The 13695-nt window shown below is 56.5% G+C and overlaps 1 protein-coding gene across 1 annotated transcript in view; it reads left to right on the forward strand.

The window, feature by feature from the left end:
- FBRSL1 (fibrosin-like 1) overlaps positions 1-13695 on the forward strand; it is a gene marked incomplete at its 5' end in the record, with an annotated part of 52665 nt that continues 38970 nt past the window's right edge. The window contains 2 exons of the mRNA XM_006901003.1: positions 1-48; positions 8985-9185. Coding sequence (XP_006901065.1) covers positions 1-48; positions 8985-9185 — 249 coding nt within the window. The remainder of the gene's footprint in view (positions 49-8984; positions 9186-13695) is intronic.

The raw sequence follows: 13695 nt of genomic DNA on the forward strand, positions 1-13695 counted from the left end.
ATCGACGGCTTCGCCATCGCCAGCTTCAGCACCTTGGAGGCCTTGGAGGTAGGTGGACGGGGCGGAGGGGGGCGGCCACGAGGGCCGCGCAGCGAGGGGCTGGGTTCCCGGGGCGGCTGCGCCTGGAGCTGCGGAACCCCGCCTCTGAATTGCGCTCGGTCGCCGGGGCGGGGGGCGGGGGGGGGCTGCGCGGTGAGTTTGCGTTGCCCAAACTTCGCGGTGTCCTCCTCGAGGTGTGCTGGGGGAGAGTGGGCTGGGGAGCCTCTGGACTTTGGGATTCTCCCCCCGGGTCCTCCGTTCGGGCTTGGAGAGGAGAGAGAGGGGGGACCCCCCCCTCCGCGAGAGTGCGTCTCCCGTGCATAGCAGGTTGGGTGTAGGATGCTGGCAGAAGATCGCGCTTGTCTGGCTGAGTTTTCTGGACAGTATTTGCTGAGCAAACTCTACTCCTTTTTGCCCCGCACGCAGGTGAGAAGAGGGGAGATGGACCCCCGCTGGGTGGGCGGGCTACCTGCCTGCCTACCTGGCGGCCAGGTACCTCGGGCCAGTAGAAGGAACGAAGGTTTGCAGCCAGGGCTGTCGTCACCCAAGAGGCAGAACCCCAGGTTTTTGGCTCGCTCCTGGCCCGCTCACTTTTCCAGGGTGCTGGAGGAGCACCCTGCTTTGGGGACTGGGCAGTACAGCCTGGTTGCTGCCCATACTCACTGCTAACCCTGTCTACGAGGTCTTCTGGACCTGAGCTTCCAACCTCCAGGGGTCCTGCACCGTGCACACCTAGGGGCTCAGTGCCGGCAGGGTTACTGCAAGGCAGCCCAGCGTGTGCCATACCCCGTGAGAAGCCCCTGTCTCATATACCTGTCCTCCCCCATATCCTTCTCTGCTCCCGTATCTCAGACCCCTCCTCAGCATCACGCTCCACTGCCGCAGTGACAGTCCCTTCTTCGTCTCAGTCCTCTTCTAAGTGCTTCCAAGAGAATGGCTTATGCAGAGCATCAGTGCATCCCATTTGCTCCTGCCCCAGCCCCGAGAGAGCACGTTATGTGTGTCTCCAGAACACCTGTGGGTATTTCGGAGTTCCTTTTATAATTCCGTTTTATATAACCTGTAGGACTAGCCGTCAGGAAATCAAAAAGCGAATTGCACTGGGCAAATCTGCTGTCAGGCACCTTTCCAGAGTGTTGAGGAGCAACGATGTCAGTCTAGAGACTAAGGCGTGCCTGACCCAGTCCATGGTCTTTGCAATTACTTGCTATGCATCAGAGAGTTAGATAATGACTAAGGAGAATAGAAGAATTGCTACTTTTGAGTTGTGCTGGAGAAGAGTCTTGAACATACCATGGACTGCCAAGTAAACAAATTGTTCTGTCTTGAAAAGGTTGAAACCACGTTTCTCCTTAGAGGCTAGGATTTTGAAGCTCTGTCTCACATACTTTGGAGACCGGTCCTTGAAGAAGGACATCATTGCTTGGAAGAGTAGAGGGATAGCACAGGAGAGGACGACCCTGGATGAGATGGATTGACACAGTGACTAGGGCAATGGAGGTAGGTCTGTTGGAGTCAGACTGGCTCAGGACAGGGCAGACTTAAGAGCTGTTGTACACAGGGTCGCTGTGAGTCGCAGGCAACTTGATGACACATAACAACTACAATCTGTAGGACAAATGGCTGAATAGGTGAGAGCAGAAGCTGAGGCTATGTGCAGAGTTCACCTGTGGCCATATGAAGCCTGTGCTGGGCAGATTCTAGTGTGGTATGTTGGCACTGGTATTGATCTGGTGGCCTCTCCATTGGAAGGTGCAGCCTCAGGCTTGGACAGCTGTTGAGGTGAGACCTGCTCGACCAGTCTTGCTGAGCTCTGTGCCGTTACCCTGGTGCCTTGGAAAGCCCGGGACTTCTGGGCAGGTCACAGCATCAGGATCTGGTAAGCTCCTCCTACTGGACCTCAGCTCTCTGCAAAGCTCAGGGGCCTGGTGGTGGTCATGTTGACGGGAGTGGTGTGTCAACACTGTGCCTGAAAGCAAATGGCCCTCAGGGCTTCCTCACTCTGCTGCCTGGGCCTGGCCCTCAGGGCAGGTAGACAGTCACACTACAGGTCTCCTCTGTCTGTAAGGATGACCCAGCAGACACTCCCCTTGTTGTCCCACTCTGTGCCCTGGGCTCTTGCCCCTGGAAGGCCTTCAGTTTGGAGCTGCCCACAAAGAGCCTTGCTGGGCGCCTCCCTTAGGCACTGTGTGGCCACAGTCAGGTCTTGATAAAGTGCACAGTGACTTTTACTTAGTTACTTTATTTGCCCAGGATCTAAAAACGTTTGGCACAGTTCCTGCAGTGAAGATTTATGCTTCCCTGCTTCATTTGGAAACGGACCAGCAGAGGAGCCTGGGTGACCATGTTCCAGGACTCTGTGGGTAGAGGAACTAAGTGGAGGCAGGCCTCAGTTTCCCTGAGGCAACCAGGGGAGGTGGACTGTACCCTTGGCTGTGTGAGGCTGTGAGAATCCACGCATTGCTGTGATCAACCTTCAGGTCCCCTCATGACCATGGTCATCCTAGGTTCTTGTTCCCAGCATCAGCAATGCCAGGGGCTCTGCAGGTTGGTCCGCAGGGTCCTGCAGTTGAATTGTTGGGGTTTGAGCTGTTGTTGGCAGAGTGCTCGGACGTGTGCCCACCTTGGCCTTTCAAGGAACCCAAGCTGTAGACCAAGGACACTTGAGTCAGGAAGACCTTGGTGGTCTGGATTCTAGGGTAAGCTTGTGGTGAACTCGGAGGTGCTAGCTGATGGCCATCATAGCCAAGTCTCTAGGGTCTGAGGATTTGATCAGGGCTTACTCTGGGTTTCTCTACCTTCTGAAATCTCAAAGGTCTAGTCGCGTCATGGCAGCCCTGGAGAAGGATCTCTGCCTGACCTCCCAGACTGAGCCCCTCCTCTCCACCTGTGTGCTCCCAACAGGCTCTTTACCACCATCTCTGCTTCTGAAGGCCCACCACCCCCACCTCTGCTCTCGACAGGCCTGTCACCCCCACCTCTGTTCCCAGTGGACCCCTCATCCTCACTTCTGTTCCCTACAGGTCCCTCACCTCCACCTGTGTGCTCCTGACAAGCCCCTCACCTCCACCTGTGTGCTCATGACAGGCTCCTCACCTCCACCTGTGCGCTCCTGGCAGGCCCCTTCACCTCCACCTGTGTGTTCCCGATAAGCCCCTCACCTTGTGTGGCAGCCTTAACCTGGATAGCAGAAGACTATCATTTGCTCTGAAAACCATTCTTGCATCATTGGCCTGGCCTCTCTGTCTTGGTGCTCCCCTAGACTTCTTGCTGCTGTGTAACAAACACATGTGTCCCCTTCTGGTTTCTTCTGTGCTGAGAGGGGAGACCTACCCTCATGGCCGCCTGTATGATCTCACTGCTCTGAGGTGGTCTTGTCTTCTCTGTGGTCAGCAGGATCACTCAGTCCTGGCCTAAAGCCCAGGATGCATTTGGATCTCCTGTCCCTCACTGATGGACAACGAGCTGACGTTTGGTGTCTCTAAGCAGAGAATGGCTTACCTGTGCTTGTGGGAAACTAGCCCCTGGCCTTGGGGGTGCCATCCTGTGGTCTGAAGTTTGCAGGTGTCTAATTGCAGTCTGTCTGAATGAGGGAGAGCGATGCCTCCTGGACCTTTCATCTCAGCTCACACATCAGGGAGAGCAAGAAAGTGGGGGCGGACAGGAACATGTAAGGTGACCAATGGGTCTGAATGTAGTACTAGAAGGTGCCACCTTCACCAAGCCCCCAGAAAGCCTGTGACCTGACTCAGATGGGGACATGGAGGCCAGGAGGGATGCAGTTCTCTGTGTGTACAGCATCACAGAGCTGGGGACACTCCCCCAAGCTCTGGCCTCACACGGGCTTTGCACACTGCTGCCCAGACCAGTCTTGGGCCCTGGCCACTTCCCCTTGTTAGTTCTGTAGTTTGCTTCCAGCCCTGTTGGCTGACTCATCTATTGTAAGCTGCTAGGTTGCCTAGACCTTATCTGGAGCAGAAGGGAGAAGAGCCATCATGGGCCCACAGCAGGAGGCTGTGGTGGTCAGCCCTACTCTTGACCCAGCCATCCCTCCCATGCCACTTTCTACGTCTCTGTAAGATTCTAAATTAGTTGCAGTGGCCAAACAACTCAAAACAGACTGGTCAGTTTGGGGACCTAATAAACTAAAAAAGTGACAGGTTACAATTTAGAATGAGGTTCACCGTGTAAGTAACCAGAGCCACAGCTTGTCAATCAGAATAGTGCTCAGCTTCCTGGCTATGCCCACAGGCAGGCCATACTTGGGCCTCTGCATCTGACCCCACTTGATGAGTGTTGCAGCTCCTCTACTGGTCCATTGCCTGGAGGCACTTGCCTGAAGGTGGGCAGGCTGATAAACCCACTGTACAGGTCTCATGTTGGTCCCCTGCGTCCAGAAGGTTCCCAGTGTACACTTCTGTACATTTCTGTCCCCTGGGTCTAGGAGATTCTTGGCACATGGCCCCCAGGTTCCAGGAACTCACTCCACTCTCAGTTTCTTAATGGTGGTGGGGTCCTGCTGGCCTCTTTGGGATTAATGTGTAGAAGCCGGCAGGATGGCAAAAATGAAATGAACCAATCCTTGATAGACTACAATGCCCTTATTTGCACAGTAAGCTGTTCAGTCCCTTGGCAGGACTGTGGTTTACCATGGTGGTCTTCGCACTGTTGAAGTGAAGTCCATCGCCCTTCTCCTGTGTCTTCACTTGAGCAGTTTCCCAGGGATATGCTCTTGTTAGTGTGCACTTGCCGTCCTGGCCCTTTTGGTGGATTATCTCAGGCTCTTTTTTTAGTGAAGTTAAAATTCCACGGGTGGCATTAGCTCCCTGGGTGAAATGCCACGTGTTTGTAAGCAGTTGTCCTGGTAGAGTATGGACCAGTGGGTCTGTGTTGGACTTGTGTCCTTTGTAGAAAACTGGAGAGGGACTCAGCCTTACACTGGTATGCATGCCACGTGTCCATAGTTCGTGCATATGTGTGTGGGGGGAGGGGGGGTGGGGTGCACATACCTGTACCATGTACACATGTCATTCCTCACATCTGTCTGCAGTATGTCTGGGTGTGTCAGTCTGTACCTGAGGCTTGACCTGTGTGCCCTCTAGGCCATCTGGGGCCTGCCTGGTGGACCCTCCCTGGCTCATGTCCATGGCCTGCAGAGGGCAGAGCTTGACCTGCACCTGACTCTCTAGCTAGCCATATGCTGGCAGACCCCTGAGCTGACCCCCGGGGCTGGGACGGTCATCCCTGCCATCCTACCCTATTGTTTTTGGTTTTTTTTCATCCTACCCTATTGTGATCTCATAGTCCTGGGTCCCCAGAGAGGAGATCCCAGGTCCCTACAGCTTCCTAGTGTGTCTCTTTAGTGCAAGCTTCTAGACCCTTCTTATTTCCTCTAGGAAAATCTCAGGTCTTTGCTGGGTGCCCCTCCATGCCTTCTGTTCTTGAGAGCTCCTACCTTCTGTGAGACCTCACTTCTTAGGGTCACCCTTTGCCCCACCACTTTTAGGAGCCCCTCCATTTCCAGCCTCTCCTGCTCTTCAGTTCCCAGCTGGGACTCCCAGTCTCCCCCTCAGCTCTAGTCTCCTTTCAGAAGGTTATTTTCCCTGGCACATATGCTCTCAGCCCTCACCCTTGATTCCCTCCTGACCCCTAGTTGTTCTGTATCCCAGTTTATGGCCTATATCCTATTTCTGACCTGACCCATCCTGCTTCTGTGCACATAGGCCCAGCTGCCCTGCCCTGCCCTGTGGCTACTGTACCAGGAAGAGCCTGTACTCTTCTGTGTGGTCATGTGGCTGTCAAATAACACTGAGGGGTTGAATTCAGATCCCCCTCTGCCATGATCCCCTCAGGTCTCTGTTGTGGCTCTAGCTCTCTTAGACACTGGCCTTGAGCCCTACCCTTCACCTTCTGTCCTGAGTCTCTGCACTCTGACCACATGCTGCTCTTGAAGTAAGCACATGTCTGAGCACCTGTCACTCAGCCTCAGTGCAGACACTGTTCGTGGGCAAGTCCTTTGTTGGACCCCTTTCCAGATGTATTATTGTACTGTCCAGGCCACATGAACTGTTAGAGCTCGTGGTGAGTCCCACCCCTGGTGGGAATGCCAAAAGCAGTGCCCCTTGTGGCCTCCACGCTGTTTCAGGTCAGGGCCCCCAGGATAGACATCTGCTGACCATAGAGTATCCTCTGTGTGTGTGGCCGACATGGCACCTGAGGTCTCTGCCTAGTCCACACTGTCCACCACCAGGCTGTGTGTCCCATCTCCAGGCTCTGAGGCAGTCTGGGTGGCCGGACTCCAACACATTCCATTTGGCCTGTCTGGGCAGCTGTGGGAGCCGTGTCATCTGGATGCAGTTGGTACAGGGCACAGGGAGGTCATGGGGCTGAGGAAGGCAGCAGAGGGTCTTGGTAAGGACCGACTTCAGGTCAGCCTGGCTCTCTCCCTCAGCTTACTGAATCCAGGTATGGTATGGACGTGCCTGTGTGTGTTGGACTGCTGGATGAGAGAGTGTTCAGTGTGCAGATAGGAGAGTACCTATGTGTGTGTGTAATTACGTAGATGAACATGGCAGTGGTTATGTAGCTGAGTATTCTGTTACAGAGTTAAGTGTATATGATTACATGGATGGGTGTACAGCACAGATGAGGGTGTGTAAATCACACACATCTGCACGATCATGTGTGCAGGGGTGTGTGTTGACGTGTGTGAGGATGACTGCATGGCTGTGTGGTCATGCATGGTGTCTATGCACATGTGACTTTGAAGGCTCCTTAGAACTACTGCCTGTCAGCTTCCGTGTGTGTTTCATGTCACCCTTGCAGTTTATCATGGCGCCTCTTCTGGGGGGAATGTGACCATTCCCTTTTGCGTATGTCTTCTTTCTCTGTAATGAAACTGTCTGGTCCTGGTGCTGCTCTTACTGGTTGGAGCTGGTCTGGCTCCTGGCTCCTTGACCCGATGCTGTGTCTTCCCTGGCACCTGGCTGGCCCTGCCAGGCTCACAGTTGGTCTCATTACCAGTGTGTGGATTGAAGAGGCTGGACACACTACCCCCAAGCATAGAGTGGGCCTGGTGCCCCTCAGCAGGGACCCAGTGTTTGGGTTCAGTAAGGCTTCTGGTGCTATGACTGGGGTTCAGTCCTCTGGTACCTGGGGAGGGCTGGCCCACCTCCAGCCATGGGACAAATGTGGTGGACAGGCTCCAGAGGGTTCAGAGGAGAAATGTGACAGGGCTTGGACCTCTGTGAATAAAGGTGAAGCTGCAGAAATGAGGCACCTATGGGGCACTCTGTTGGCCTGTTAATAGTGAGTTGCACTGCCAGCCCAAAGGCATCCATCCCTCTCTCTCAGTTCAGAACTCCCAGCAGTTCCTCAGGAGAAATACGGGCGATCTCCTCTCATGAGGTATACAGCATCTAGAAACCCCCGGGAGGCCCAGCTGTGATAGCAGTTGGTTCTGGATAGCAATCACTGAGGTGTGGGATATTCCCTGGTCCAGTAATCCAGGGAAAGAAAGTCTTCATTCCTTTCCAGATACAGATGTTTCTGGTCACCTCTCTGAGAGTCCTTCCGGGCTCACATCTCAGTGGAGATGTGCGTGGAGCCCCTGTGTGTCCTTGCCCACCGTAAGGCCCCTCTGGCTGCGTGGCCCAGAGGCTCATGGATTAGCTACCTGTATTGCACAAGATGAACTGTTTTTCATTCATCTACCTACAGACCCAGGCACAGGGGCCTTCAGAAATGAGGTCCAGTATGGTCAGAAGGATTACAGCTTTAGCTCTTGGGGACATTGACAGTTTTGCAAATGTGCTGTAGAGACCTGCTGTGCCCCTCAGGGACCTGCTTCTCTGTGGAAAGGCTAGCACCTTTCTAAAGTCAGCCGTGTGTGTTTGCACACACGTATGTGGGGTACACCCCAGCCCCATCTGATCCCACTCTTTCTCCTTCCCTATCCCCCTGTCTCTCAGATGAGTAGAAGGCAGGGTCCCCAGAAAAGGCCTTTTAGGAGGAGTGGAGAGTCTCAGGCACCTACCACCCCCATGCTGGGAAATTCCAGACATGTTGTGACAGGGGTGCGGGCCTAGGTGCCAGGATCCTGGCTGAGACGGGACTTCAGAAGGTAGAGGAGGTCAGCTAGGCGACCCGGAAGCCAAGAATTGGTCAGACAATTTGCAAATAGTTTCGTGACCTGGGCATGGCCAGGAGACCAGCCGAAGCTGACACAATCTCTTTCTGTAGTTGTATACTATGAACATTGACCCCAATGCCTGCTCTCAGACCATTCTAGAGGGCAAACCGTGCCACAGCCAGCACACCTGAGACTCTACTGACGCTCCTTTAGGCTGGGGCTCAGGACCAGGTAGGATTCAGGCTTGTGGACACACATGTCCACTAGGGGGCAAACAGCACATCGTAGTGGGCCCACAGTGGCTTGTGCATGAAGCTCTCAGGGAGCTGCCCTAACCTCCACCCCATTTTCAGATTTCAGTGGGTTCACCCTGTGTTACTCTTTTCCGACCATCCAGACTACTTAAGCTTTAATCTCTTTGCACCTTTACTCAGAGATGACTTCCCAGGATAAGGGACCCCTTCCCCAGCTGGGAAGGCCACTTAAATGGGATCAACAACATGTTACTGTTTTCTTTAAATAAGTGCTGGCAAATATAGCTGAGGGTCCAGAGCTACCGAGGCCAGCCACACATGTGGTGGTGCCGCTAGAGGATGACAAATGTCTCACAATGGTGTCATTAACGGAGTAGCAAGAGTCCAGTGGTGGTGTCACTGGTGGGATAACAGATCTTGCAGTGGCGTTCCAGTGGTGCCACTAGTGGGATAACAAGAATCTCATGGCACTGTCCCTACTAGGATAACAAGTGGCATCTCCGCGTCCCCAGTTTAATCAAGACCCCATTTTAACCAACTCTGTCTTTCAACTCTTGCAGAAGGACATGGCTCTCAAACCACATGAGCGGAAAGAGAAATGGGAACGTCGCCTCACTAAGAAGCTCCGGGAGTCAGAAAACTGCCCCGCAGCAGAGCCCAGTGAAAATGGGCAGCCCCTGGAGGCAGGCAGCCCTGAGCAGGACTTAGAACCCCCCTGCGAACAGGGCACGAAGAAGCTTCCACTGCAGCCCGCCAAGCAGGTGAGCCCAGGTCTCGCCTCTGAGACCAGCCCCCAGCTTGGGCACCTGGACCATGCAGCGGGGTCTGTGCACACTCCCCTGGGTACCTTCTGGGCAGCGCCAGCACCTGGACACCACCCGTCGGCACTGGGCCTGCCCGGCAATGTTTGCCATCGTTGTTGGGCTGAAGGTCAGGGGCCAGAGCAGAGTCAGGGCAGAGGCTGCTGGAGCCAGAGAGATGGTGACTTGTCACAGAGGTTGGGCCAGGACTCAGGCCAGGTCGGCCAGGGCCAGGGCCTCTCCCAGTGCGTGCTGGACGGGCCGCTGCTCTGCTGTGTCCTCCTGATAGGGGTGGGCACATGGTGTGTTCTTAGCCTGAGTGCGTGGGTGTCTCCTCGACAGTGACAGCACCAGTGTGGTAGGCCGGCCCCGTCTCCCTGTTGCGTCTGTCAGGCTCCGCCGACTACAGGGTGTCCAGTGTGTCTAAAAAGATGGGGGACCCGGCGCATTGCATACCCAGGTGCCATCAGCTAACCCTGCTCCGGACAGTGTCACCACACTGTACAGGGGCTCACAGAGCACCTTAGGTCTCCTCTGGGATTGCGCGATTTGTGGTTGATCGGTCAGATACCGGGAGCTACCAGAAAATGGGCTCTGTGTATAGACCTGGTGGGTCTTACGCCATCGATACTGACAGTGGGGTGTGTGAGGTCACCCAGAGTGTGATTAAGGGCAGAGGGGAGACCAGGTGGGACTTTGCAGGAAGTTGAGTTCAGAGGCAGGGTGTAGGGTGTCTGCTCTAGGCGACGCTCAGAATCACTGCTGCTTCTTCCAGGAGTCACTGGTTCGCGCCTTCTTAGTGTGCCGGACCGGGGCTGGGTGGGAGGGTGGCTGGCACACCTGCCCAGGTGGACACGTGCTCTTTCTTCCATGCAGGTGTGCTCCCCAGAAGGGGGGCCGCTCCCAGACCACCCCTGGGACCAGAACAGCCCGGCCCAACGCCAGCAGCAGCTCCAGCCCAGCCAGCCCCAAGGGTCACTCCCAGCCCCGTGTCAGCGTTGCCAGCCCCGTCGGGCACTCCCGGACCCCGGGCAGCCCTGCCAGCCCCAGCGGTCACTCCTGGGTCAGCGCAGCTGGCCCCAGCGTTCACTTCTGGGCCTCACACAGCCCTGCCGGCCCCGTCGCTCACTTCTGGGCCCTGGTCAGCCCCGCCAGCCCCAGCGGCTGCTTCCAGCCCCAGGTCAGCTCTGCCAGCCCCGGCGGTCACTCCTGGTCCAGCCCTGTCGGCCCCACTGGGTTCTCCCAGGCCCAAGGCCACGCTACCGGCACCTGCGCTCCCTCATGGCCCCGTGCCACCATTTCCGGCCCCTGCGCTCACTCCTGACACCATGGCACCGCTGCCGACCACTGCAGTCCCTCATGACCCCAAGCCACCGCTACTGGCCGCTGCGTTCCCTGCTAACCCCATGCCGCGTCTGCCAGCCACTACGCTCCCTCCTGGCCCTGCGGCACCATTACTGGCCTACACGGTCCTGGGCAGCCCCCCGTTTCCGCCACCAGCCCAGCAGGGCATCCTCAGGACAGCGCAGCCGGCCTCTGCGCTCACTGTTGGCACACTGCCCACGGTGCCAGCCTCCACGCTCACTCCTTACCCTGTGCCCACGCCGTCGGCCCCCCAGCTTACTCCTGGGCCCATGCTGCTGCCCCCGGCGGGCACTCCTGGCTCCATGCCAGCGCTGCCAGCCTCGAAGATCTCTTCTGGGCCATCCCAGCCGTCTTCGGCGGCCATTGTTGGCTCTTGGTCAGCTTCAGCAAGTGGGCAAAACCCCCAAGCAGCTCAACCTACCTAAACCATCTCTGCTGGGTCGAATCCGCCTGGCCAAACGGCCACTGTTGGGCCCAGAACTGTGCCGCGCAGCCAAGCGGCCACTCTTGGGCCCAGGACATCTCTGCCAACGGAAGCGGCCACTCTTGGGCCCAGGACATCTTTGCCAGCGGAAGCGGCCACTCTTGGGCCCAGGACATCTTTGCCAACGGAAGCGGCCACTTCTGGCCCTGCCCTGCCAGCCTCTGCGGTCACTTCTGGGCCCGGGACCTCGCAAACTCCGGCCATTGCTGCCAATACCAGAACGACCATCACTTCTTGGGCGGCCTGCTCGCCGGCCACTCCTGGAGCACCCATGTCAGCCGCGCCAATCACTTTTGGATTTGAGGCAGGTCCGTCGGCCCCGGGTCTCCCTCCTGGGCCATCCCTGCAGACCCCTGAGGTCACGGAGGACCCGATCGTCCACTTTAGGGGTGGCCCGCCAGGCCCCATATGTGAGTCCTGGAGCCTGATGTGTGGCAGGAGCCTGCCCAGCTATGTTCTCCAGACACGTGCACGTGACCTCTGAAGGCCCAGCCCACAGTGGACTATACCTCGGTCTCCAGATGGTCGCGGCTGTCTGCTGTTGGAATGAGCTTCTCCAGAGAGGCAGGGTGGCACCAAGACCCTGGTGCTGAAGAGGAGCCGACCAGGGGTTCGTGTGCCACCTGTGGGGGCACCAGCTGCACTGTGCTGCACGCAGTGAGGACAGCCTCCCAGGGCCGAGCTGGCCCTCAGCTTCTTCCTGTGCCTCAAAATTGCCAACACTGTTGTCTGTGAATATCTGCAGCACCTTTGTGGGTGCGTGGCCCAGTGTGTATGTGGGGGGGGTATGTACGGATGTGTTCACAAATGATTCTGTGTGCATGTGAGCCTGGCCACACCCCAGATGGTGGGGTCTTGCGGGGTTTGCTGAGGTGGCATCCATGGCTTGTCCTTGTTCCCTGCCCTAACCCTCTCTAGTGTCTCCCTGCAGTCTTACCTGGCTGCTGGACTATCCCTGGCCACTTCACCATGTAACCCCAGTCCCCACCTTATCTCAGGGCAGCCCATGCCCAGTGCTGTTGAGGGTTGGGCCGAGGAGACGCAGGCAGTGCCCAGCAGCAGCCTTGCAGGGACACCTGTTCCAGGAGGACCCTGAGCGGGATGCCACCAGCTCAGAGTTGTCCCTGTTGCCTCGTTTTGTGATGGCCACTCCCGAGGCCGCCCTGTTTACATGGTGAGGCCTTGGGCTGCATGCTGCCCCAACTCTCAGGCCTGGGCGGGCACCTCAACTTCCCTGTGCCCGTTTCTCCAAGGACTCCACAGGCCGATCCAGCAGGCAGGTTTACAAGCGTCTGTGGGTCACTGACCTGCTCACCCACCTAGAAACACGGGTTTATTTTTCTGATAAAAGGAAATAAAGAGTCCCGTGTCGTTATTTTCCACAGCTGCTTCTGCGTCTCTGCTTAACTCTGAATCCTGTTATGAGTGTGCGGTCGTCCACCAGCCAGTGTCTGCGCCAGATCTGGTCTCATCACTGTAGTGCAGATGAGGGGGTGGGTGAAGGTGTCCCATGCCTGTTTCTTCTATCCGAGACAAGTGGACAGAGGCCACAGAGCTTGTAGAAAGGGCTACAGTGGAGGGTGAAGGGTGCAGAGGCAGGCCCAGGGGCGTATTCTTGGGGGAGGGGTGTAGAGGCAGGCCTAGCCCTCAGTGGGTGGGATGGGGGGGCGGGGGGCCAGGGACAGGAGTGCATAGACAGTCCCAGGCCTCAGGTTGGGAGAGAGACAGAAGGACCAAATTGGCCCTTGAATTGGTTCCAACTCCGTGGCCTCATTGGGTTCCCAAGTCTGTGAATTGCTAAGGAAGAAAACTACCTGCCTCTCCCCTCAGAATGACTGGTGGATTTGAACTGTTTTTGGTTAGTAACCAACACCTTACACAATTCAAGGCTTCTGATAGGAAGGCTTCTGAGAGCTAGAATGCGGCATTTGAGCAGGGGCCGTGGCCACGTGGTTCTTGCCATGGAGCCACGGGCATCCTGGTTGTGTCCAGCTGGACAGCCACTGGCCATGCAGCACAATGAGGATACTCAGCCAAGCCACAGGGACCCTCTGAGTGGGGTGGGGACTTGGCATGAAGTCCCTCACAGGGCTGAACCAGGGTGGACCACCCTAGGGGCAGGAATCACGGTTATGAGCAGATGCCTCCTGGGGTTGGGAGTGGCCCCACCGATGCTGCTCTGACCATCAGCTCAGAAAGCCAACTTCCATATGTTGGAATTACTTGCTCCTTAAGGTTTTCAGAAGTGAGTGACCAGGTTCTTCCTCCAAGGTCCCTCTGGTGGACTCAACTGGTGTCCAGAGGCCCCAGCAAGCTGTTCAGTGGGCATGTAGTGCAGCCGTGTGCCCCAGCCCTGCTACCACAGAACTGCAGGACAGAGCACACTGGCGAGTCCCTCCACCGTAAGTCTGGGGTTGAACCCTGTCCATCCGTATGTTGTTATGTGTCGTTGAGTCGCTTGCGACTCATAGCGACCCTATGTACAACAGCCCTAAACTCCACTGGCCAATTGCACTGTCTCTGACACTCCCATCACAATTATCCCAGTCACTGAATCAATCCACCTCATAGAGGGCCTTCCTCTCCTGCGCTGTCCCTCCACCCTCCCAAGCATGATGTCCT

The sequence above is a fragment of the Elephantulus edwardii genome, unplaced genomic scaffold (assembly GCF_000299155.1).
Source record: "Elephantulus edwardii isolate Elephantulus edwardi_28Jun2011 unplaced genomic scaffold, EleEdw1.0 scaffold00304, whole genome shotgun sequence".
Taxonomy (NCBI): domain Eukaryota; kingdom Metazoa; phylum Chordata; class Mammalia; order Macroscelidea; family Macroscelididae; genus Elephantulus; species Elephantulus edwardii.